Source organism: Pygocentrus nattereri, chromosome 13, assembly GCF_015220715.1.
Source record: "Pygocentrus nattereri isolate fPygNat1 chromosome 13, fPygNat1.pri, whole genome shotgun sequence".
NCBI lineage: Eukaryota > Metazoa > Chordata > Actinopteri > Characiformes > Serrasalmidae > Pygocentrus > Pygocentrus nattereri.
In genome coordinates, this window is record NC_051223.1 from 3,303,822 (window position 1) to 3,330,400 (window position 26,579).

Sequence of the window (26,579 nt, forward strand, 5' to 3'; positions counted from 1 at the left end):
AATTTCTTGTAGCATGATCAGGGACCTTGAGAGCTCATCTCTTCGGGATTTTACCCCTTGAAAGTAAGACTCTGTGATAAAATAAATGAAGAGAGAAAGTGGAGCTGGCATCTGCCTCTCTCTCTTGGTCTCTCTCTCACACACTCTGGAGGCAGCACAGCATCCTTTCCTCGCAGCAGCAGGAGCCTCTGGGTGGCGGAGCGCCCGGTGCACTGAACGCCCAAAATAACTTCCCCCGGTTGCCCAGGAGACGAGGGGTGGTGCAGCGATGGCTGAGCTGAGCAACTCTAGCAACTCTAATCACGCAGTAACAACTTTAACATGTCACTTAGCGTCTCTCAGGAGGAGTCTGTGGAGCAGCTGAGATTATTAGAAGTGTGAAGATCTTGGACAACAGATTTGGTTTATGTTAAACATTAATTTCTGTTTTTGATGAGGTGGTGGGGCCAGATGTGAGAGGTTACTACCAAGAGTACATGCAACTAGTCACGGGTGACCTGTAAGAAAGCATAAAAGCCCTTTTTTCAGAATGTCACTCAATGTAATAATAAAGGTTAATTCATACAGCAGCTTTGTCAACCTAAGGACGCTTTACAATTACAAATCACCTGAAAATAACACACACATACACAGAGTTCCTCAGCCATCATGGAGAAAAACTCCACTTTCATGATGCAAAGTCAAACTCCGCTGTCATGATGCTCGATGCGGGGCAGTCGTGGGCTGGAGGTTAGAGAACCAGCCTTGTGACCAGAACATCATCAGTTCAAATCTCTGAGCATATAGTATGTGACTGAAGTGCCCTTGAGCAAGGCACCTAACCCCCGACTACTCCCTGGGCGCCTTGGATAGGGCTGCCCACCGCTCTGGGCAAGTGTGCTCACACCCTTCAGTGTGAGTGGGCATTCACTACTGTGTATGTGGTGAGTCACTGCACGGATGGGTCAATATGCGGAGGTGAAATTTCTCCATTGTGGGACCAATAAGGGTCTCTTAATCAAAGTCCCCAGCTCATGGCCTAGTCAACCTCCACTCTGTTATGTTCACGTGCGATAATGCTAGCATCTTGCTGTGCTTTGAATTAAATGAATCAGTCAAATACATTTTAAAAATATTTTTCCCAGTTTTCTCCCCAATTTAGCCAGTGTCCAGTTCCGCTCAACAGCTAGGTGCCCCCCTGATCACGTGACACTATTAGCATTGAGAGGGTGAAGGTTAGCACATGCTTCCTTTGAATCGTGTAATACCAGCCACTGCCTCTTTTTAAACTACCGCTAACTTGTCAATGGACTTTTCAAACTGCTGCTAATCCAGCATCACTGGTCAGTTGAGCATGTTTGAAGAACAGCCCTAACTGCCAATTCTGTTATGTCCGCTAACATCCACTCACCAGCCACTTTATTAGGTATTAGGTATTGTTCAGTTGCTTGTTAACACACATAGCTAATCAGCCAATCACATTTAGGCATGTAGAGGTGGTCAAGACAACTTGCTGAAGTGCAGACCGAGCGTCAAAATGGGGAAGAAAGGGGATTTAAGTGTCTTTGAACGTGGCGTGGAAAATAGGGTGACAATAATGTGGGAGATTCCCTGCTGATTCTCCTACTTTACAGCGGCAGGTGGGAGCGCATCTCAACATACACAAGCCTGTGCTTTACATGTTGTGTATGACAAGAGCTTGACAAATTACATATTTCATTGATTTTAGAAGTGAAAAGAAGTGAACTATTTTTTAAATTTGATTAATGTAAAAAAATGTAGTAATTGTAGCAAAGGCTGTAAAGTCTCCAAACTTAATTAATTCATTAGGCCTTAATTAACAATTGATATGGTTAGGCATGTCAGGAATTTCAGCTAATGACAATTCCAGAGCATAGTAAATTCTCTGACTCTTCAAACTTTGTGCTTGCACTCATCAAGCATGGACTCCTTTAAACAGTTGGCTGAAGATCTGAAAATGAAACTAATTGATGGTTATAAAAAGGCTAAAAAGTATCAAATGCTTCCTGCTCGGAATTTTCACTGTCTGAAATGTCAGGAGGAATTACCAGTTAAAAGGAACTGTGGAATTCCACACAAAATCTGGAAAACCAAGAAAGCTCTTAAATAGAACTACTTGTATAGTGCCCAGAAAGGCAAAGCAAAACCCCTATATGACAACAAAAGGAAGAGTTAGCTAACACAGCACCATTCAACTGTGTAGTGTTGCATAAGCATGATTTGCATGGAAGAGTCATCAGAAGGAAACCTTGCCTGTGACTTCATCACAAAGTCAATATCTGAAGTATGCAAAACAACCTCTCGATAAGCCAGAAGCATTTTGGAATCATTGATGAGTGGAACACCTTGCAACCTGTGAAGGGGTTGTGTGGGAACCCCTGTTAAGGGGTTATGGGGCAGCCAGTAGCACAGAAAACACTGCATGGTAAGCTGAGAACATGGCTTTCAATAATATGCCAGCAAATTCTGGATGCAGCAAAGTGAGCCTGGCTACTATGACAGGACAAGGATCTAAAACATACTTCAAAATCCATGAGAACATGAGCCCAAGAACATGACAGAACTAGCAGTGTTTCACAAGGAAGAGTGGGCAAACATTCCTAAAATAAGAAAAGACTCCTAGCTGGCTACAGACAGCATCTGCAAGCTGTGATATCTGTGTTACTAAATTACTTTTGCATTAACATTAGCAGAAAAAAAATAATGCTTCGCTATCTTTTCTCTGATTTGCATAGGCCTCGTGAACCTTGTGCTACATTCTATCAACAACATGATTGGGTGACTCCATGCCAGATTAAAAACCGTGTAGCCTCTTATGCTCTTAGAACCACTGGTGGTTTTTGTCATATTCTTCATAACCTTTATATTTCCAGAAGGTGGGTGTCAATTTTAAACCCTTATAATAAAAGAAGCTGAACTCACTTTTTTTTGTCTACTGAAATTTGATTATTTTTCCACAAATCTGGGCTATAAACTATAAACAGATGACATCTCTTCAGTGATCTGCTCTGTAAAATTGTTTTTATAAAATAACACAAAGAGCGTCTAAGATTTTTGGCTTTCAAGCAGTAAATCGCAAGCATATGGCAATATGTGTGATCATAAAACACATTTTCTGTTCATTTGAGGAGAGCTTTTAAAATAAATAAATAAATAAAATAAAAAATGAGCATTTACTTCATGCAGTTACTGAATAATTTGCCTTACGATTTGGTCATGTAAATTCAGATGGACAAACCAAAATATACCCCGGAGCATAAGAGGATAAAGGTGATGAAAATAGGTAAAAGAAAGTACGGAGAACAAATGAAATTGGGGGAAATGTGGATGTAAGAGTATGAAGTACGCTCAGAGGAAAATACAGTGCAGCAGAAACAATCAAATGCAGACCACTGCAATGAAATGTATTAATAACTGCATGAATTTTGGTTATTAGACACTTAAGTGATTTCTAAATGAATATGTAGTCTTACAGAATGTCCTTGCAACTGATAGGTCCAATGAAAATTGAATAGACATTGAAATTTCACACTAGAATTCATTTATTTCTTTAAAGTGTTGTTTGGTTTATATTTTATTTTATGTGAAATGCTTCTAAATGGGCACAAAAATGACCTCCCCTAGGCTTCCATGGGGTACAGAATTGCTTTTCGAAACTCGAATATACTGCTAAAGCAGTAGTGCAATGTTGAGCCCTTACAGTGCCTGTTATTTCCTATGGAATAGGCCATCTTTTTAAACTGCTTGACTCACTGTGAGGGCCAGATGTGAAAGAAAAATAGTCCTTCACTCTGCTTGGAGGACCAAAGCCATTAAAGCAGCACAAATTCAGTTGATAATCATCTAAGCTCAGCTTCTCCTTGTTGAACACTCTTGTTATGTGCTTTATCAGATTACCATAAAGTGATTAGAGGGGTTTTGGGATTGAATTGTTATTCAATTTGCACCTTGGTGGAAAAAAGGTGACACTGTGATGGAATAGATGGCTAGAAGTTGCTGTTTCACTCTCACTGCCGCACTCCCTCTCCACCCCCCTCAAAGTTATTTCATTAACTGGAGAAAATGAGAAGTCGTCCTTGGTGGATGGAGCTCAGACACCCGCTGGAATGTTTATAGCCTGCTTTTCCGCCTGCGCCACAGGAATGCTTATCAGGAGCAAATTTGCTTTATTCTGCCGTAGAGGCGACACTTTCGGCCGATTCAAAGCCCAAACGGAAACAGCGGGCGCTTTTTTCCCCTCCACTTTCCCTCCGAAGGCGTTGCCATAGCAACATGCCATGGGAGAAATTAAGCCTTGATCAACTCTGATGCCACTTACTTCTTCCTCTCTCAGCCTAATCGCTGAATTCTCCTCATGAAATCTAACAGATTACTTAGCACTTAGCAGACATCAAAGGTTAAGACCATCCATCAATATGCAAAAGAGTTTCTGGCTGGTCAGTGGAAAAACAAGGCTGGAGACAGGTTTACAAGTTTAAAGAGCTCACAGAAACTTCCATAGCTTTCCATTCAACTCCATCCTCTTCAGCTTGGTTCAGTTTTATTGTTGCAGTGTTTATTCCATTAACTTGTGCTAATGCAGGTGTGGCCCCATAGCAAGCGTTGCCAAGAGATTGTCAGGTGAAAAGCCCTAAGGGCACCAAGATGAACCACCAAGAGGAACCAAGACTCAGAAGGAGAAACTCTCTAAGACAGTCATCATCAATCCTGGTCCTGGAGAGCTACCTTCCTGCAGAGTTTAGTTCCAACTTGTATCCAGTAAGCTGCCCCATATTAGCTCTAATACAGACGACCCTGGCAATCAAGGATGTGGGAAGAGTTTGATTAGCTGGAGCAGATGTGGCAAATAGTGGTTGGAACAAAGCTTTGCAGGAAAGTAGATCTCCAGGATCAGGGTTCGACGCCACTTCTAAGACCATGGGAAGACTTACTGAGCGGAACCAAGGCTCAAAAGGAGAAACCCTCCAAGATCATGAGGAAGAATCACTGAAAGAAAACAAGACCCAAAAGGAGAAATTCTTTAGGAGCATAAAGAAGAGCCACTGAAACTCAAAAGTGAAACCTTTTCTCCTTTGAATAGTTGATCGAGTAGTTTATGCATTGCCTTTACAGTATTGTGCAAAAGTCAGAGACCACTCTTTCATTTATTTAATTTCCAGTCAAAACAGTCATTAAGTGTCAGAAAATGCAACCAGAAATTACACAAAATCTCCAGTGCTAGGCACAGTATTAAATCTGTCAGTAAGTAATTTGTCCACTCTTTACCTTTATGCACCCTGTTGTCACATTAACCAGTTTGAAGTTTAAGGGTGTTTTTGCATTCTAAAATAAACCTTTAAAGGCATTTATATATAACATGATACTCATAGTGTAACGTGGAGCGAGGAGGCGGCTGTATACGCTGAGATAAGCGAGATTTATTAGGGACAAATTCAGGGTCATAGTCAAGACAGTCCAGGTTCCAATAATCGATACTGAGTTCATGATGGACAGATATAAGTGAGAACTAAAAAACCAAACCACTAAGACAGTCCAAACAGAGTCAAGACAGACCAATACATCAAACATAGTCAAACAACAAAGACCAGCAAAGAACAAGTACAAACACAGGGCTTAAATACAACCGGGATAACGAGGGACAGATGGAAAACAGGTGGAGAAAATCGGGGGAGGAGTAACAAAACAAGGGGCAGGACTTGAAAACCAAAACAAATGCACATGGAAGATCAAAACAAAGGAGCACATGGAGTAGTGGGAGGAGCCAACCATGACACATAGGTTTCAGAACAAAATGCTTTATCTTCATTACTATGTCCAAAACTGTTGTGGCAACTTCAGCAACTGTAAAATCTTTATAAACCATTTCACATGTGTCTGCAATGTCGGCTGAATAAACAATGATGGCTTTCTGGCAGGATGGGTCAGTCCTTAGTGATTTCCTGAATGTCCATTGGTCAGTTTCACACAAAATGTAGACAGACACATGAATTCACCAATTACACGGCGAAAGGCAGCTGACCTGTATCTCAGTCCCTCTTCACAGGCTCATAACTCCAGATGTGAGACACATGTAATATTGCAATAAAATGCAATAGAAGGATTGACTCTACAGATTTTGAACTGATGTTCAGAATAAACAAACATGATGTTTAAACTGTATTTCTGCGCTGACAGCTTCATCCTCACAGTGACCAACCCCCAACATAAAACACCCACACCTCCAGACACAATAGACCTTAAGAACTTAATGACTGTGTTGACTGGAAGCTGAAAAAATGAAAGGGTGGTTTCTGACTTTTACCCACTACTGCATGCTAAAGCTTTTCATTTGTGGCATCAATATAGAGTGAGACACAGGGGAGGCCATGATTCTGCTGCAAGTAGTGCTCTTTTATTAAACACCAGCAGAAAAGGCTCATATAAAGCACTGATCTCTTGGGGGAGGTCACCACTATCCACAGGCTTCACCCTCATAGTGACCAACCTTCAACACAAAACACCCACAACTTTTAGACACAATAGACCACAAATAACACACAAGACTGTTACACACTAGTGAGACTTAGAATTTGGCATGAGCTTTGTTTTCCAGTTATTATTCTTAGTCGTAGCTCATTGAAACAAAATAAACCTTTAGAAATGGTTGATTCAGAACTTTAAATACACAGGAGATATTTTTTATGAAACATTATTGTTGTGTTCAGTCTTTATATTTCTGCAATGTTTTGTCATTTTTGGCATTGAAGCATACAGAAAAACATTATAAATGCAGCTGAACCTTTCGATACAATATAAATCACATTATGTAAATATTTACATAATTGATTGCATAACAAAGTAATTTTATATTATATGTAATGTAATGTATATTGCTTATATAGTAATAAATCAACCTAGCTATCTTGTCATAACACCTTATTAGACATAAACTCAAGAGATAAGATCAAGAGAAATGAAAGAGAGATTGTATCCTTTTACTTTTATCCCTTTATGGACAGACAGAAAGCGAGCTATATTTGAACTCCGCGCTATCGATCATTGCAACCCCCCCAAAAATAATCCAGTAAATCTGTGGAGCAAGCTCAGTGTGGCTGAGGCGTCCAGCTGGGGTCTGAGATAAGCTTTATATTCTCTGACCCCATCTCATCCTCACTGCTTCATCTTTCTATCGCTGCTTCTCCTTTCAACTGATAACAGTCACACACTCTCGCTCAGTGTCCAGGCCCTTTCAGAGCAAGTCTTGTCCAGTTACTGTCCAGTTACTGTCCAGAGTGAACACTCACACACTGTTCACAATAATGAACTGTCGCTTCACAATAATGAACTGTCGCTATGGTGAGACATCAGAAGAGACAGTGAGGTTTCATTGGTTTTTATTGTACGTTATTGCCACTGTTATTTCCCTGACATGAATTTATGTTTCAGCTCAGTGCTTGCTTGTTTCCATTTATTATGCAAGTTGGAATGGAAGTTAATTGACAGAAAAAGTCTGGCGTTATTATGACTTAACATAACGGATGGAGAGCAAATTGTACCGCCAGTGACTGTTGTGTAAGAAACCTCTACCTTCAACTACTTACACTAACTGGCCACTTTATTAGAAACACTTATCTTGTGTTTCCACTGGCCACTTTATAAGAAACACCGCCCATTATACTTCCACTCACTGGCCACTTTATTAGAAACACCTACCTTATATTTCCCTTGGCCACTTTATAAGAAACACCTCCATGATACTTCCGCTGACTGGCCACTTTACCAGAAACCCACCCTTATACTTCCATTCACTGGCTACTTTATTAGAAACCCTTCCCGTATACTTCCACTCACTGACCACTTTCTTAGAAAGTCCACTCTTATACTTCCAATCACTGGCCACTTTATTAGTAACCCCACCTATACTTCCACTCAACACGTTATTATAAACCCCTACCTTATACTTCTACTCACAGGCCACTTTATTGTACAGCATTTCCGAGAGCTCCTTATCATGTAGAATGGCATATTTCACATGTACATAACCAGTCATACATATACACACACACACAAGCAGATTAGTGAAGGCCCTGCAGATGTGTAATTAAGAGCTATTCCTCAGCTTGGCCTCCGCTTGATCCATAAGAGGATTTATTCTCTAGACTAAAGAGAGAATAAACAGTCTCTTTTCCATTCTTACTTCCTTTCTTTTCCCCCTCCTGTTTTCCATTGTGTGAATGTCCCTGTATAGGGAATAGACAGTATATTATCACTGGATACATTACCAGTGGGCTGCAAATCATATACATATCTTTAAAATATAAATATCAGACATATATATTTACATATATGTATATTTTGCTTTCTGGATGTAGACTACTGAATGTAATTCAGCCTCAAACTAAATTACATAGCGAGTGGTCATTCTGAATGGAAAATCCAATCAGCCGGACTTACCAAGTGGCCACGTGGTCAACACGTACTGCCCATAAATTCCCAAAAGGACTGCTGTTGGCCAGATAATAGCGTTGGACCATTCTCAGCACAAGAGTGACATTGATGTGGTAGTCAGTGTGCTGGGGATTTTATATGTGTCCGGGTTATTGCTAGATTGAATAGTCAACAACCCAAAAATATCCAGACAAGAGTGGGTCTATGGCCAGAAACTGACCATTGATGAAGGTCTAGGTAAAGGCTGACACAAACCAGGCATCAACTGATGGGCTATAACTGTACACTAGCAAGGTGGAGCTACTGGAGAGGGTTTCTAAAACAATGGATGGGAAGTGCACAGTGTTGTGGTAGCACTATGAGTGCACATGTGGATGTAGTGGAGTTGAGGACATTTGTTATGACAGCAAAAGTCAAATGGAAGCCTTTTACACATGCAGTTTGAATACAAATTGCTGACAGTGGCAATTCTGGTTATGCAACTGATTGTGTCATAAAATGCTTGTTTGTGGGTTTTTTTTTGACAGCAAATGCTTGTATCGCTGTTTCTCTGAACTTGATGCCTACAGTCCTACTTTCTTATTTCTGAGTAGATGTTGACTGAATGGTCTGTCTGTTAGTCATAGGCCCTATGTACACCTGGCATGAGTCCTGGATAATCTGAGTACTAAGTACAAGAGTGGAACAGGTACAGTGTCTCTCAAAGAGATCCGATCACTCAAACCACTTTCGGTGGTGGTCAGGCATATGGACAGATAATATTTGTAGTGTGAATACTAAATCATCTGGATGTAGCCTCAATGTGATCTGATGGGTGATCAGATTATAAGTGGACTGGTGTGAACAGATACAGTGCATCTCAGAGAGGTCCAATCACTCAAACTACCTTCAGAGGTAGTGTGAACGATAAAGCCTCTCAATGCGTCTTCGAACCAATGCAATGAGTTTTCTGATTAGAATTGGACAACACAAAGTAAAAGTGTGAAACATTTGTAGGGTGAATAATAAAGTGTCTCAATGCCTCCTGAATCCAATCCAGTGGATATTCCAATCATAAGTGTACAGCAATAAGTACAGTTGTGAACAGAGGCCAATGCACCTCAGAGAGATCCAATCACTCAAACACCTTTGGAGGTCATCAAGGATGCATATGACCCGTAACACTTGTAGTGTGAATGCGAAAGCACCTTGATGCCTCCTCAAGCTATTCTAAAGGGTGATCCAATCATCAGTGGAACTATAGGTATGAATGAAGTACAGTGATTCTCAGAGATCCAATCTCTCAAGCCAACAGAAAATTCAATTACTCATATGCAATGCATGGACACATATGACAACATAACCTTTGTAGTGTGAATGCTAAAGTGTCTTGATGTGTTCTTGATCCAGTCGAATGTGTTATCTGATCATAAATGGATGGCACTGGTACAAGTGTGAATGGGGTACAATGCATCCTAGAATCAGTCAAACCACCTTTGGAGGTGATCAAAGATGCATATGACTGGTCCTGAGTGGCACAACCATATAAGCATTGGCCCTATCATCAGGAGTTCGATCCCTGGTGATGCTACAGCCATCCGTAGCCAGGAATCCTAGAGAACACAATTGGCCTCGCTGTCTCTGGGTGGGTAGGATGGCCCCCACTTCTCCGCTCATCACTCAACGTGATGCTAGTCAGCGCAGGCATCTGTTAGCTGATATAACAGATCTGGTGGTTGATGCTTTCCTCCAAGCTGTCCAGTGACGTTGCACAAGCGGCAGTTCGAAAAGATGCGGTGGCCTTCATCCTTGTGTGATTGGGTTAGTCCTGACTAGGAAGAAGGAAATGGAGATTCCCAACACTCAGTACAAGTGTGAACAGGGTGCACTCTATCTCAGAGAGATCCTATCACTCAAACCACCTTCAGAGATGGTTGGGGATGCATTTGACCACATAACATTTGGGTGAATACTAAAGCATCTTGATGCATCCTCAATCCAATGATCAATCCAGTCAAAAACGGACAATTGAGTGATCTAGAGAGATCTGATCACTCAAACCATTTTCACAGCCAATCAGGGATACATAAGATCACATTACATTTGTAGTGTGAACACTAAAGTGCCTTGCTGCATCTTCAATCTGATGGGGGTTCCAATCATCAAGGGACAGCGATGACTACAGATGAGGTGCAGTGTGTCTCCAAGATCCAACCACTCAAGCCACCTCCAAATCCAGTCACTCATATGTGGTCACATGTGTCCCTCATATATACATTTGGAATACTAAAGCATCTCATTGTATCCTCGATGGCATCAAAGGACCACCTTAATCAGATGCATAGTTTCTTTTTCCATCTAGTCTTCTGTTGCACTAGTGATCTGTGTGATTTACATGCTTGTAACATCCCTTACATTTACACAAACAAATATTTACAAGACATTTTGTCCAATAAAGTGTGGCAAGATACTCGCATAGTATATGTGGGTTTTACCCTTCATCCTATCACAAAATCCCTTCACATGTGTTGAATGGAGATGCATTCAAGACACATGGAAATGTTAGGTGCAAATGGCTATGCATCTCTCTGTCCACTTATGATCAGAGACTAATGTTAATATTAGATGTGAACAGGGTCTTAGTTAGTAAATGCAGTTTTTGAGGAAGATTATTTTTTTGTACAAGCAACCTAGACATCTCTGCCAGCATCTGTTTCTGAACAATTTATCCAATATCAGAGGGAGTGCAAATATTACTACTTTCTCCAGTGGTGCTCAATCCTGGTCCTGGAGATCTACAACCCTGGAGAGTTCAGATCCACACCTGGCTTTAATAGTCAGATGCCTATGAAGGCCTTGATTACCTGCATCAGGAGTGTTGGGTTAGGGTTGGAGCTAAACTCAGGGTGGTAAATCTCCAGGACTGTTACTACTTTCTCCAGTGGTGCTCAATCCTGGTCCTGGAGATCTACAACCCTGGAGAGTTCAGATCCACACCTGGCTTTAATATTCAGATGCCTATGAAGGCCTTGATTACCTGCATCAGGAGTGTTGGGTTAGGGTTGGAGCTAAACTCAGGGTGGTAAATCTCCAGGACTGGGATTGGCCAGCCCTGACTTACTTCACAGGCAAAATACGAAACATGTAATTAGTGACAAGAGCATGTGTCAAAGGTGGCAAATTTAGAGTACAAAGAAGAAGAAAAAAAGCACAACCAGGTCAGTCAGTCCCCCAGTCGGTCCTGGGATTTGTAACTGCAGTCTTCCTGTTGCTGGTTCACTTTTTCCACCACTAGAAAAAGCAAGACTATGGCATCATCACCAATTGAACAGGTGTTATCCCAACAATAGAACAAAAGATCTTCAGATCTTACAGACCTAGTAACACTATATAACAGCCTGTTGAACAAAAACAGGCCTTGTTGCATGTTAAATGTGAGAAATGGTTTGGTTGGCTCATTAAATTGCAACGGCATATGTGCTTGAGCCATTTACTAAATTGTTTCCCAGCAAAGAAAACAAATCCTGCATTTCAGGTAGGGGGTACTGGTCAACATCTAGCCAGGGATTCATTATCACTCTGTAATTCCTGCAAATGTGAAGAGACTCAACATGTTTTGGAACACAAATGAGTGGCGTAGCCCACCCTCTATGTCTCTCAGGAAAGATTACTCCCTGTTGCTCTGTCTCAATCTTCTTGTTGACAGCTCCTTGTCGACACTTAAGTCCTACTAAAGATGCAGACTCATTGACAACATCACTTAGGATGTTCTCCCAGAACTCCAGTGTATCTTTGGGAAGGAAATAGAAGTACTGTGAATGTGATCTTCCCTGCAACTGCATAAAAGTGCTGGGATCTGTTCATGATCTTATCAAAGCCCTTGGGCCCTTCTTCTTTGGATAATCCTCTCAGACTGTGGCTGTCCCAGGTAGGGTTGTAAACATTAAGAAGATTAAGGAGGGGATGAGGGCCAACTTAACAATAATTGGACAACAAGAAACTATGTCTTTTGGTGTAAAGCAATGGTGTTAAGCCGTGACTGCATTCTTGACCGGCTCTTCCCACAAGCAGAAGTCCTTTGTCAGTGGGTATCCATTCCCCTAACTAAATATCTAATTTACACCACCTTGGACACTCAAATTAAGCATGGACCATTCTTCAAATGCTTTGGGAGTATCCTCTTACTTAGCAAGCAGGTGCTCCTGAATAGCAACCTACACAACACAGAAGTTGCATTCTATTAGGCAGTGCATCTGTCCACACTTGTACCTGTATAAAACATGGACAGTTTAGAGCTGTTACTTCTATCCATTCACATAAAATGCAGAAGCACTATTTTTCAACTGGATTGAGATTGAGAGGACTATTTGCAGGCCAAGCCATTGACATTATATGTCTTTCTTGAAGGAAAGTTTTCATGTCCTTTGCCCTATGGCAACATGCATTATCATCTTGAAAAATGAAGTCATCATCACCAAACATCCTTTCAGCTGATGGAATAAGAAAAGTGTCCAAAAGTTCAATGTAGACTTTGGCATTTATTGAAGATGTAATGACTCTTGTCTCCCCTGTGCCTTTACCTGACATGCAGCCCCAGATCATCAATGACTGTGGTAACTGTGGCAACGTTTTCTTCAGGCAGTCATCTATATAAATTTAATTGGACCGGCACCAAACTAAATCTCCAGCCTCATCACCTCGCCCAATGCAGGTTCGCAATTCATCACTGAAGATTACTTTCATCCAGTCATCCACAGTCCATGACTGCTTTACTTCATCCCACTGTAACCTCCTTCTTTTCTATTTACGTGTTAATGAGGGCTTTCGTTTGGCTTTTCTGGATGTAAATCCCGTTTCTTTTAGGCCATTTCTTACAGTTTGGTCACAGACACTGACTCCCGTTTCCGCCCACTTGTTTCTCATTTGTTTTATTGTGCATTTTCTGTTTTTGTAACGAGGAGCGAGGAGGCGGACGCACACGCTGAGATAAGCGAGATTTATTAGGGGCAAATCCAGGGTCGTAGTCAGAACATTCCAGGGTCAGTGAGCCGACACGTACAGACTTAGGGTAAGACATCTCAAGAATCAACACAAACGAAGACCAGGTACAAAGACACGATACAAAGGTACAAAGACTGGCAAACGCAAAGGGCAAACACAGGGCTTAAATACACGTAACAATGAGGGACAGGTGAATACAATCAGGGGCGGAGTTACAAAACCAAAACACGAGCACATGGACAGGACTGGGAGGAGCCAACCGTGACAGTTTTTAAGACCTCTTGCTTTAAGTTTTCTATCTTGACGCGTTGATGTTTTCCTTGGTCTACCTGTATGCTTCCCTTGTACAACCTTCCCATCTTGTTTGTACTTGGTCCAGATTTTAGACACAGCTGACTGGGAACAGCGGACTTTTGCAACATTCCGTGATGATTTACCTTCTTGAAGAAGTTTTCTAATTCTCTCCTTTGTTTCTACTGACATTTCTCGTGTTGGAGCCATGATGCATGTCAATCCACGTTGTGCCACAGCTCTCCAAGGTGTGAGCACTCTTTTTTAACTGAAGACTAAAAGCAGATTTAATCTGATGCAGGTGTTTGTTTTACAACTGCAAATTACAGAGCGATTCCGTAATATTTTCCTCAGAATTTAGTGATTCCATATTTTTTTCCTCTACTTGATCTACAAACACAATTGTGACTGACTACAATAATTATATTTATTTCTTTTTTTATTGTTTTCTTAATGCCTGAAGGTTGGAATTAAAAAAAAAAAAAGTTTTTGTGGCACGTCTCAGTGTTGAACTTTTTCTACAAAATTAAACAATTAAAAGATTTTCCTCAAAGAGTGGTGATTCCGTAATTTTTGCCATGGGTTGTAGTTCTCCTTTAGGAATTGTGAATTTCTTTTTGAAACCGTGTGGTTTAGGAACTGTGTGGTTCTCTTTGAGGGGCTCTGTAGTTCTCCTAGAATACAATCCTTCTAGAATTTAATAAATCTTCTTGAACTGTGTATGCAAGGTAGCACAATAGCTATTACACCTAAAGTTGGCAGCTAATTTACACCTCCAGATGCAGGAAAAGGGCCACTGGCATCATGAAGGACCCCACCCATCCAGCACACACACTTTTTGTTCCGCTCCCCTCAGGTAGGAGGCTGCGGAGCATAAAGTGCAAAACAACCAGACTGAGGAACAGCTTCTTCCTTGAAGCTGTAAGACTCTTAAATTCCAATTAGACAATCACTGCAATGGCACTTCCATGTATTTATTGCTGCTTTACTGAATCAGTGCCTCCACTATATCATCCACACATGTCACTTTATACATTACCAGCATTTAGATGTACACCTCCTACCTCGTACTCATACTGCTGCGGTCCATGCTGCTGTTATTTGTCCACCCCTTTATTTGCACCTTCTATTATTGTTTATGTTACTTGGGAGTTGACTGGACTGTGAGTACAATGTTTCGTTCCACCTCATGTACCACATGTGATGTGAATGACAATAAAGCCTTATCTTATCTTATCTTATCTTATCTTATCTTATCTTATCTTATCAAATTTAACTGAAGTTTTAGTAAGTTATGGATCTCATTCTTTTAAAGCCTAGTCTCAGCTAGATTAGCTATTGCGCTTGATAGCTAGCACACATGCTATACAAACTTCCGAAGCAGCAACTACTTGTCGGCTGTTTTGCCTCTGTCCTTTTCATTTACTCAGTTCTTTACGTTTACTGCATGTAGTGTTTGGTTGACTGAAGGTTTATCTGTAAAGAAAAGTTTGTTATTTGAAGCTGTGTTGAACCTGACAAGTTTTTTGTAATTTGTAATTATTGTAATTTAATTATTAATAACTACTTAATTATTGTAAGTCGTCTAATTTGCAAAGACATCGCAGCAGCACTGCAGGCTTTTACCTAAAGATACACTTCAGTGGCCATTTGCCACTGCTCATTTCACACACTTCACTCATACACTCTCAGACCCCGCAGGATGGCTACTCTTCAGCAGACAGGCTATTACACTGTGTGGGTGGGTATGGCCCAATCACATTTCTTGTTTTTACCCCTACATTTTCTTTTTGAGTGTCACCTTGCCCCTTGGAACTGAGTTACAAGGGGTAGTGGTAGAAATCTTACTCTAAGAAATGGGGCCCTCGAATAAAAAGAGCATCACCACATTAACAGCTAATAGTGCTGCTCTGTAGGCGACCCTGCCGGTCTGCAGTGACAGCAGAGGGTAAAGTTCAGAAACTCACTGCTGGGCTTTAGTTACATTTAGGGAATTATATCCCTTTAAAGAGGGGGGGGGTTATTTATTATCACCCACCCCTAATTCCTTAGTGATATAAAGCTGATGCCAGCTTTTCCCAGCTTCTTGTTTGCATTTTCTCATACCACCTTACATGGTGAGGCAGTTACATTCTGGCACCTCAGGCACTGGAACTGCTGCACCATTGAAGGTGGAATGAGAAATTTAGCTAGCTAGCATACTTAGCATACATCTAGTTAGATTTTTTATTAAGAAAAGGACCATAATATATTGAAACAGCACTAAACTAAGATAATACAGTGGTTATCATAATGTTTTAATGGAGAATATTCCCACATTTGTGGGTTTCTTTGGTTGCCCACAGAGCCATCTTGCTGGTTTTTCTTTTTTTCATAACGCTCCGTTTGGAGGGTCATGAAGCCCTAACACTGCCCTACCCCTCTATCTCAACAAAAATCAGGACCCCTAGACATGAATGTACAGAATGGAGAGGTAGGGCTGAGTGGTAGGGGCGAGGGATAAAATAGCATTGGGCCTATGAGTGTGTTTAATGTGCTGTGTTTATATTGGTGTGTAAGTTCTTCTGTTTACTTGGGTGCGTCTATGTTTGTGTCTGTGCGTGTTGAAGGGTATATCTTTGTGTTTGTGCTTTAGCATGTCTGATTTTTGTACATAAGCAAAGGTTTGGGTGCTCCTGGTTAAATGACATGTTGATTTTCTGAGTTAAACCCACTTTCATGCACAATTCCTGTATATTTGCTGCTTCAACATATTAAGAAAATAGAAAACATTAAATGTAGCCTGTGAAAACATTTTACATTATATACACACATTTTTCTATTCAGCAAATAAATAGAAATTGTGCCCTAAAATTAGCAGACAAATATATGTACGTTTATTTTATTAAAACAATTAAATAATTCATATATTTCATTTTGTCAGTTCTAAAACAGTCATAACTAACTGTTTCAGGATTGACAATTTTAGCTAATTTATGCAGAACTCAAATACGCTAGCTAGTACATGACTCGCAAACACAGGTTTAATATAATATTTTTTCTTAAAACACTAACCATTTTACTTAATTGCAGAAAATGTGTTTATCTTTAGCAATTTTGTGTTTTGATCATTAGCAAAATGAGGAGTTTGGGATAACAAGTACCTTATAAATGATGATTTGGGTCTGCGTATATCAGAACAAAATTCTTATCTAAGATGTAATACTTATACATTAAGTATAATAATATTGTTTTTAAATAGTCCTTTACTGTGAGATTGGAGTTGAAACTAACAGTAAAATGGTACATATGTATATATATACACACACACACACACACACACACACATACACACAGGCGAGTATGTGTGTGTGTGTGTGTGTGTATGTGTGTGTGTGTGAGTCTTTAAAAATGAGTGACTCTTAAAGTCATAATATGCCATTTGTTCATTGTGTGTGTGTTTTCTTGAGTGTATTTGGTATTGTCTGTGTTTGTGTGTGTGTGTGTGTGTGTGTGTGTGTGTGTGTGTGTGTGTGTGTGTCCTTGAATGCCTATGTTCATGTTTGTGTGTGTGTCTGTGTGTAATTTTCCACTGAGTCTTTGTGGCTCTCCATGGTGGCGGAAGAGTTCCCACTGAGACTTAAACGTCCATCTGGCTTCTCTGTAATACACCCATATCTGCTTCTGTCTGTGTGTGTGTGTGTGTGTGTGTGTGTGTGTTTGGAAAGACTGAAAGCTGTGAGTGACTGAGTGTTTTTCATTATTCATCATTCATACAGGATCAAAAAATCTGACTTCTGAGGGTTGTTTTTCCCAGTTTGGGCTTACCGGTGCCTCTACATGTTTGCGCAGGATTTGATAACTCAGTATTTTACAGTCTCTGTTTATGAGTGTAAGAGTGGTACAAACTCCAAAGTACTAAATGATTATTTTGTGTAAAATATTGGTAAATATTGTACTGACATAATAAGAATAAACGTTGAACATATTTACAGCACTAAACATATTTAAACCCTATACATAATTGCATCAATCACCTTATCCACGCCATGGAGCGAAGAGGGGGTGGTTTCCAGGCATATTTAACCTGATATCAGTACAATGTCGTCTTAAGAATGCTGACATAAATAGTTATGTGTAGTGTTTTAAATATGTTTAGTGCTGTAAATATGTTCACCGTTTATTCTTATTATGTCAGTACAATGTCATTTATTTCATAAAACATCTTCAACGTCAGGTTGCGAGAACCGACATAAGCACTTAATAAATGTTCAAGTAGTGCTTCATAAACACATTATTCAGTGCTTATGAATGCGTCATGAAGTCCTTATGTAGGTAGCCTTCAAATAAAGTGTTACTGCTTATTTTTCAGTAACCACAGGGACTTTGGTTGGGACTCTGAGCAATTCTTAGGTTACAGAAGTGTGTAATAACTACGCCTGCTAGTGGGCCCTGGCTATTTAATGGGTTAATGCTGTTTACACACCCACTGTCCATTTTATTGTAACCCCTACCTTGTGGCATCACCCTAAGTATAACAGAGACCAGTTCAAAAAGCCTGTGGATGTTCTCCAAGTTGGTGATATGCAGGGCTGCATCACACAATGCCTTTACTGGCACTTTCTTAGAATCACCTCCTTTGTAGCTCCACCTTCCTAAAGCATTTACAGTTAGAAACTGATGCACAATTTGTGTTAGTCATCCTCTAGCCCATCATCAGTGGTCAGTTTCTGGAAATCAAGACTACTGTGTGACCACTACTGTGTTTGGTATCTTTAGCCTGTTTTTTGGGATTAACTGATTACATAAGCATCATACATTAAATAACATTGAGCAAAGCAGCATCTAGTCCTGTCCAGATGTGATCCCATAATGAGAATGAGAATGACAACCGTTCTAAACGTTGCTAGGAATGTAAACTTATTGCATTCCCAGCAACATGTTTGATCCCATATTGCATTCCCAGATCATGTTTGATCTCATAAGACTGTTCTTTTTGCTTTGTAATCTGTGACTGTAAACACATATGTGAGATCCTGCTGGTGTGGTTTCATGCCTTATTGGACGTAAAAAGGTGCATAAGCATTAGCTCTATGAATTTCACTATAAGTAGCACAGGGGCACATGTACCCCTAGAAGTATGCCCCACCTAAATTTACACCATGAGACATGAGTAGTAAATGTTACATCACTTATCACATTAGAAATAAATGACACCGATTGGCTGATTGATGACTGAATGGAATGGATAGTCAAGGCAACAGCTAAGTTGTTTTACTCCACACTCCTGCATGAACAATGACATAAAAGACAAGAGGGAGGGTAAGAAAGACTGCGTGGGCAAATAGTGCAACAATTCAACAATAACATTTCTCAGCATAAAATAGCAAAGAACATTTGCTTTTCATCATCTACAGTATATAATAACATTACAAAATTCAGAGAATCTGGAGAAATCTCTGTATGCAAGGGACAAAAACAGTGTTTGCTGGCCATGATGGCCCTCAGGTGGCACTGCATTAAGAACAGACATGATTCTGCAGTGGAAATCACTGCATGGGGTGAAACACTTCTGAAAATCACTGTCTGTGAACACAGTTCATCACTGCATCCACAAATGCAAGTTAAAACTCTAAAATGCAAAGAAGAAACCAGATATGAACAGGATCCAGAAATGCTGCCACCTTCTCTGGGCCTGAGCTCATTTAAAATGGACTGAGGGGAAGTGGGGAAGTGTCCTGTGGTCTGACAAATCAACATTTGAAATTCTTTTTGGAGCTTATGGACACTGTGTCCTCTTGGCTATAGACCTCTCAACTTATTAGTGCACAGTGGAAAAGCCAGTATTCATGATGGTTGTCACGACTGCCCGTAACAGGAGAGACACACGCTGATGGATATTACAAGGTTTAAGTTAATAGGGCAATACAAGATAATCGTAAGGGACCGGCAGGGACAACAACAACAACAACAACAACAACAACAGAGGGTGGTCGGACTGAAGAAAGGTCGGTACACGGGAGAGCAAAAACCAGGTAAAGGGGCTAGGCTAAAGGGTAGAGACAAGTACAAACAAAATGGCAACAGAAAGGCAATCAATGGGCAAGGCAAAAAAGGAGAAAACGAAGTACAGGCGAAGGACAGAAATAACAAAGGGAAAGAACAAGGAAAACGCGTCGTAACAGAGCTAGAGGCTAGATAATACTCAGCACCAAACACAGGAAACAACAGGGCTTAAATACACAGGTTCACAGGTGTAGACAATCTCACTGATTAGAAACAAGGCGAGCCGGAGCGCCGGAGTGTCACATGCTCAGCAGAGTCACTGTAGTCCATAGGTAGAGCATGCTGGGAATTGGAGTCCATGGAGGTAACAGAGTCCAAGGCAGGCAGACTGACAGCGTCAGAGCTGACAATGGTATAGGGGAGCATTAGTGCACAAGGCATGGGCGTTGTGTACATCTGAGAAGGAACCATTAATGCTGAATGATATATACATGTTTTAGCAACATATGCTATACATTGCTATACAACATATGCAACATATGCAATACATTCTTCATGTATTACAATAACATGGCTCCATACTAAAAGAGTGTGGGTGCTAAATTGGCTTGAAACACAGTGGTAAACATGCCCCCGTCACAACTTTTTTGGAGCATGTTTTGGCATCAAATTCAAAACGGGCATTTATTTTTCAAAAAACAATTACATTTCTCAGTTTCAACATTTGATATGTTGTCTTTGTAGTATTTTCCATATTTTCCTAATAATATGGTTCACATGAATTGCATATAATTGTATTCTGCTTTTATGTACATTCTGCACAGCATCCCAACTTTTTTTGGAAATGGGGTTGAGCTTATTAGGTGTAATATATGTTACAACATGGCTGTGTTTTCTTGAGCTCTTTTATAGCGCAACTAGTGGTTGGTAGTGTCTACTATTTGTGCTGTGGTTTTTTGGTGACTATCCCCTTATTTTGCCCTTGTGGTTCAGTTCTGTCCCCCTCTCTGAAGTTTCTGTAATAAACATTTTCCTGGAAAGAAAATGTCTATGCACTTCTAGTTAATGGTTCTTGGTTCTATGATATCTGAGTATATTTATTCATGCCAGTGTCCTCCCTTTCAATAATGTGTGCAAGCTACTTAAGTGTCAATAGCTCGCTTTAGTGGAGAATATGCAGCCTGCTAAACATCTGATGGGTTCACGTCTGTATTTTGATGACTGTCAAAAACATTGTTTTACTTTTTTACAAAAATAAGACTGCATACAGAAAATCTTCAAATAATGATTAACCTCTTCCACAAACACACATACAGTATCTCATAAAAGTGAGTACATCCCTCACATGTCTGCAAATATTGTATTATATCTTTTCATGGGACAACACTATAGAAATGAAACTTAGATATAACTTAAAGTGGTCAGTGTGCAGCTTGTATAGCAGAGCAGATTTACTGTCCTCTGAAAATAATTCAACACACAGCCATTAATGTCTAAATAGCTGGCAACACAAGTGAGTCCACCTCACAGTGAACACATCCAAATTGTGCCGAATTGTGTCGTTGTCTCTCGCTGGTGTCGTGTGAGTTGCCGAGTTACAAGGTTCCAGGTGTGAATGGGGAGCAGGGCTGTTAAATTTTGTGTTTTGGGTACAATTTGCTCATACTGGCACGTCATGCCATGTGGTTGGTTAGTGTAGTGGTTAACACCTCTGCCTTCTACACTGTAGACTGGGGTTCAATCCCCACCTGGGTAAACACCCTACACTATACCAATAAGGGTCCTTGGGCAAGACTCCTAACACCACCTTGGCCCCCCCCCTGTGTAAAATGATCAAGTTGTAAGTCGCTCTGGATAAGAGCATCAGCCAAATGCCGTAAATGAAAATGTAATGCCAAAGAACTCTCTGAGGATGTGAGAAATAGAATTGTTGCTCTCAACAAAGACGCCTAGGCTATAAGAAGACTGCTACCACCCTGAAACTTCATCATGGAGGAATGGAAGAGGATTCCAGTAGGAAGCTGTGCAGCTTGAGGGTTCAGGCAGTGCTAGGTAATAATGGTGGTCACACAAAATATTGTGTGTTGAGTTCTTTTCAGGGGACAGTAAATCTGCACTGCTATACAAGCTGCACACTGACTGCTTGAAGTTATATCCAAGCTTCATTTCTATAGTGTCGTCCCATGAAAAGATAAAATAAAATATTTGCAGAAATGTGAGGGGTGTACTCACTTTTGTGAGATACTGTATGTGATGCAGATTGATCACATACACACACTGCTTGTTTCAATGCAAACAAAATGTAAGAAGAAGCATTTTCTGACTTACTGAGTGCTAAGAGGGCTATATTTACGATGTGAAATGTGTCTGATGCTGTCACTTGTTTTTCTTTTTTTGTCAGCATGTAGTTGGATGAATTTGGGGTCAGTATGGATTTCTGGCCGTCTCTAAATACACTCACTTTCCCCCAAGCTGAGTCGGCTTCTGCTGCTGGAAAAATAATATGAATTCCCTGGAGGGGTGTGTGTGTGTGTTTGTGTGTGTGTGTGTGTGTGTGTGTGTGTGTGAGCACTTGGAATAGTAATAGCTTCATTGTCTAAGCCGATGGTGACAACACTCTTTCCTCCATAAAGCTTAATTCTGCATACCAATCTGCACTCAAAACCTCCAACTCTGATAAACACCTTCTAGTTTATTTGGAATCATTTATATTTCAAAATGACAGGAGCTAATTACCTGTGACAGAGTGGCAGTTTAGATGGACATGGTCACTGCTTAATTCTGAAATTGGAGGCAGGTGGAGAATGTTAATGTTTGAGTTTCAGAAGAAAAAGCTGGAGCGGCTAATATCGATGAGTCATTTGCAAATAATTCATTCTTTCTGTGCAAATCATTCAAACAGTTCTGCTCAGCTATAGCGTGTTTTTGACATATTGTTATATATTGCGATTTATAACTTTTTGTTTCCCACTAATTGCATCATGTCCCATAGCACCCTGTGGATGCTATCCAAGGTTCTGAAACGAAGGACATAAAAATCTACAGACTTTCTAAGAAATCAGTGCATTTACTGGCCACTTTATAGGTCCACTGAAATTAAATCACCTAAAACATTATTGAATATTACTATTGATGCATTATTGAATACACTGTGAATAAACATACATGATAATTTAATAAAATTAATTTACTATGTATCCTAATCAGTGGAGCTGTTGACGCCGTTCTTTCGCCCCAAAACACCAAATGAATCAGAATATCGGACTCAGATGAAAGAACTCAAAGAACACAAGAATACTCACCAGCTTGCTAAACCTTGATTTAAGGTCAAATGTTTCCATCTCAAAAGCTTATTATTTAGATCATTAAGATAAGTTTACATGATGATGACCCATTTATCAAAATCATAAACATTTGATTTTAATGGCTAGAATTGCCTCTCGTGTCCTTGTCACACCGCTCAAACCAAGCTCAATTTCTGCGTACTTAATGATAATTTATTAATCAAGATGTAAACAAAGTCATTCGGAGTGGTTTGATGCAAAATGCTCCTTCCTAGAGAAACATGGAGCTTACAGAATCAGAATGTTGACAGGATCTGTACATATTTGCTGTTTTTGTTGTCATTTGTCTTATATGTATCTCACATGCCTGAGCCTCTGACCTCAGTCACTGCTTGTTCAAGCAAAAGGCCTCGTCTGATGCAACTGGATGAGGCAGGCGACTCCTCAGGTGGTATGAGGGAAAACAAAGACAGCAATCGCTCAGGTGTCCATGTTAGGTTAAAGCTACGTCCAAAAGATCAACCATTCCTTTTTGTCCACTGCCTCGAAAACAAAGTGGAACACAATGGAAGGGACTATACAGCAGGGTGTGATCAAGGCTCTGCTGTGTTTTCATTTGAAATGTGACTAAAACACCCCTGAGCCAGCCATTCAGCCAAACAGGCTAACGTTAGTGCAATTTGCACTGTTTGTATGTAGTGTTATCCATGCTTGCTTGTGGCATACTGCTAAACTCATGTTTGAGAAAGAATTTCAGTTATTACATAATAAAACATAGGGTAGACGATGTATGTGGTCATATGTGTACATTAAGTACTTTACAGTACTTTTCAGACCTCCCCTGCGCAAAATTCAGCCTCCACTTGTGCATAACAGTAATTACAGTAGTGCTTGTCTCCCTTTCCACCTGCAGACAGCAACTTCCTCCTGGGTAACGCTCAGGGTCACCGTGGTTACCCCATCGTGTACTGCTCGGATGGGTTCTGCGAGTTGACGGGCTTTGTGAGGACGGAGGTGATGCAGAAGAACTGCAGCTGCCGCTTCTTGTACGGCCCTGGGACCAACGAACACGTCGCTCAGGGCATGGAGAAGGCATTGGAGAGCAAAGAGGAGTACCAGGCTGAGGTCCAGTTCTACAAGAAAAATGGTAAGAATGACTTCAAATCATGTACTAACCTTAAAATAAAAGTGTACAGAGCTCCACCCCCTCACCCAAAATGCAGAGGATCAGCCATTATGTTTCAATGCCAGGTTTAACCAGGCCTCATCCACTAAGCCTCGTCATTCCCCCACAGGTGAATCCCTGGCGCCATCATAAGGGTCGTCTATTACTTTTATAACTCAAGGAAAGTGTGTCAGATGAGCATTTGGAGTGGAGAGGGATCAAGTGAACACCAGTGTTGACAGCAGCAGAACTTGCCCTGAAATCACTGTAATCTGACCGATTTGCCTTTTCAACCCTGAAAACAACAGCAGCTGTTTATAAGCCATAGCAGTAAACATCTTCAAATTGCTTAACATTTCAAAACCTTTAGATTGACAGGGCTTTGCTTGGCTTTAGACCACCATGCTGGGTGACCAGCAAAACCAGCACCAGACGAGCACCAGACCCACATAAACCAACTTAGCTTGGATGGTGCTGTTTTTTTTTTCAACAAACTGTATAGCTAAACAAAGCAATTATTCACAAATGTTAAGTACGTAATGCTCAAACTATCTCAAGCTTGTTCCTTTAATTTAGAACTGCTACGAGGCTGATGGAGCTAAGAAGTAAAGGAATCTTGCACCATGCTTATTAGCACCATGTAAATTGTACATGCCAAGGCAGGTTCTTGTAGCAAGGAAGCTACAAAACAATCTAGGTTTTCTCAGAATGGAACAACTTGCCATGCCGGGCTAAATAGAAGTGGCGCTTGCTCAGCTCTTGACATCTTACAGGGGATCCTTCAACTATTCTTGGAAAGAGCAATCATGAGGAGACAGGCTTAGCAGTATGGATGATAATAATAAGTGGGATACTAAGTAACTGCCTGTGCACAATGGTTCAGTTATTCTCTAGTTGGAGTGTGGAATGGAAGCATGGGCCCTTTAGCAGGTCTTGGCCTTTTAAAGTGTTAAAGGGCTTCCATTACTTTTAGAGGTCACACTGGCGGCTATATACAAGGAGAGTCCATGTCCAAAACAGAGAAAACACAAAGCAAATGGAAACAAGTATAGCTGTAAGGAAGAAGAAATGCAAAGATGAGCTGTAGGACTTTGCAAACTGCAAAAACAAACTGAGAGGTCAGACTATATAGGTGTGTTTGACTGAAGCTCAGAATTTGATATCGCCAACCTCCAAAAACACTCCATCAGCTGGGAATTCCTTCTCAGAAAGTTGAGATGTCAGGTCTGAGTTCGGAAGACGTAGTAATATAGCTGCTCAAAACCATCAACAGTAGTTGAAGTACAGCTAATTTTTAAATAATAAAAAAAACTCAAAATACTGTTACTGACTACCAGACACCATCAGGAACCAACAGAAACTTTGAATGGTTTCTGTTTCAGGTTGTTCCCCCCACAGTTTAGCTCAAACATGCCAAAAATTATGTGATTCCAAGCTCTGACTTCCCAGAGTTTAGTCGAACTCGAACTTCTGCGACTCGAATCACGTGCTGACTGACTTGTGACCCGACTTGGACTAGACACAGAAGAAAAAACGTGAATGAAAGTGGTTAAATTAGACCAGCCAACCTTACAGCAGTAAATGAATGAAACCTTTCATTCCCAACCTTACATTGCCTGCCATTTTTGCTGCGGTAATGAGCAGTCATTACCGAAAGGCTATTCTTCCACAGCTCACAGTGGCGTCAGATTCAATACAGCATCAGATAACAAGCCCTTTATCCACAATGAAGGACACAACTGGAGCACTACATGCAGCAGATGCAGTTTGTAAGGGAAAGAGGAAAAACAACTTGAAACAGTTTGGATAACAAGTATGTAACAAGTATGCTAGTTAGCGCAATAGCTTATTTAGCTAAAGTTGTTAGCTTACCTAGCTGAGGTTTTACAGATCACATTTCTTTAGAACTTAAAAAACGTTATGCCAGCTAGTTATCATACTTTCTAAACAAACTACAGACTAACCAGGCATATCAAGTTGCTCTGCTCCAGACAGCAAGAAGATAGCCGGCCACTGTTGGCCCACCGAGAGCAAAGCTGACAGCCCTCTGGCTTATTGCTCAGCCTTTCCCTGGTTGCCCATTGCTGATTAAGCAGTGTTAGACAAAATGCCACTTTCATCACTCGCTTCCCACTTCATTCATTAGCCTTTATACATTAGTTTAGTTAATAACTTTAATTATCAGCAACATTTTCAACTAAATCATTTAATATCAGGCCTGGTCATTTTTCTCTTTCTCGCAATTGCTTGTAATATTTGTCTTAGTTCATTTTCCAAATTAAAAGACTATGAGCATTTAAAATATTTGATAAGATTGAAAAATAGTTAGTCCTTGTACACAGGAATTTGGTCCGGAATTTGACCTGCAGTGGCAGTCAGTGGGGTATCAGCCTTATCAAGCCAGCGGACCAATATGTGCCTGATATCTGGGGCTGTTTCTTCAAAAC

General features: G+C 40.5%; 1 protein-coding gene across 1 annotated transcript in view; it reads left to right on the forward strand.

Moving 5' to 3' along the window:
* The window catches only part of kcnh4b (potassium voltage-gated channel, subfamily H (eag-related), member 4b), a 103,913-nt gene that overhangs the window by 15,945 nt on the left and 61,389 nt on the right, over nucleotides 1–26,579 (forward strand). Inside the window, exon 2 of the mRNA XM_017704502.2 lies at nucleotides 23,881–24,114. Within this exon, the coding sequence (XP_017559991.1) occupies nucleotides 23,881–24,114 (234 nt within the window). The remainder of the gene's footprint in view (nucleotides 1–23,880; nucleotides 24,115–26,579) is intronic.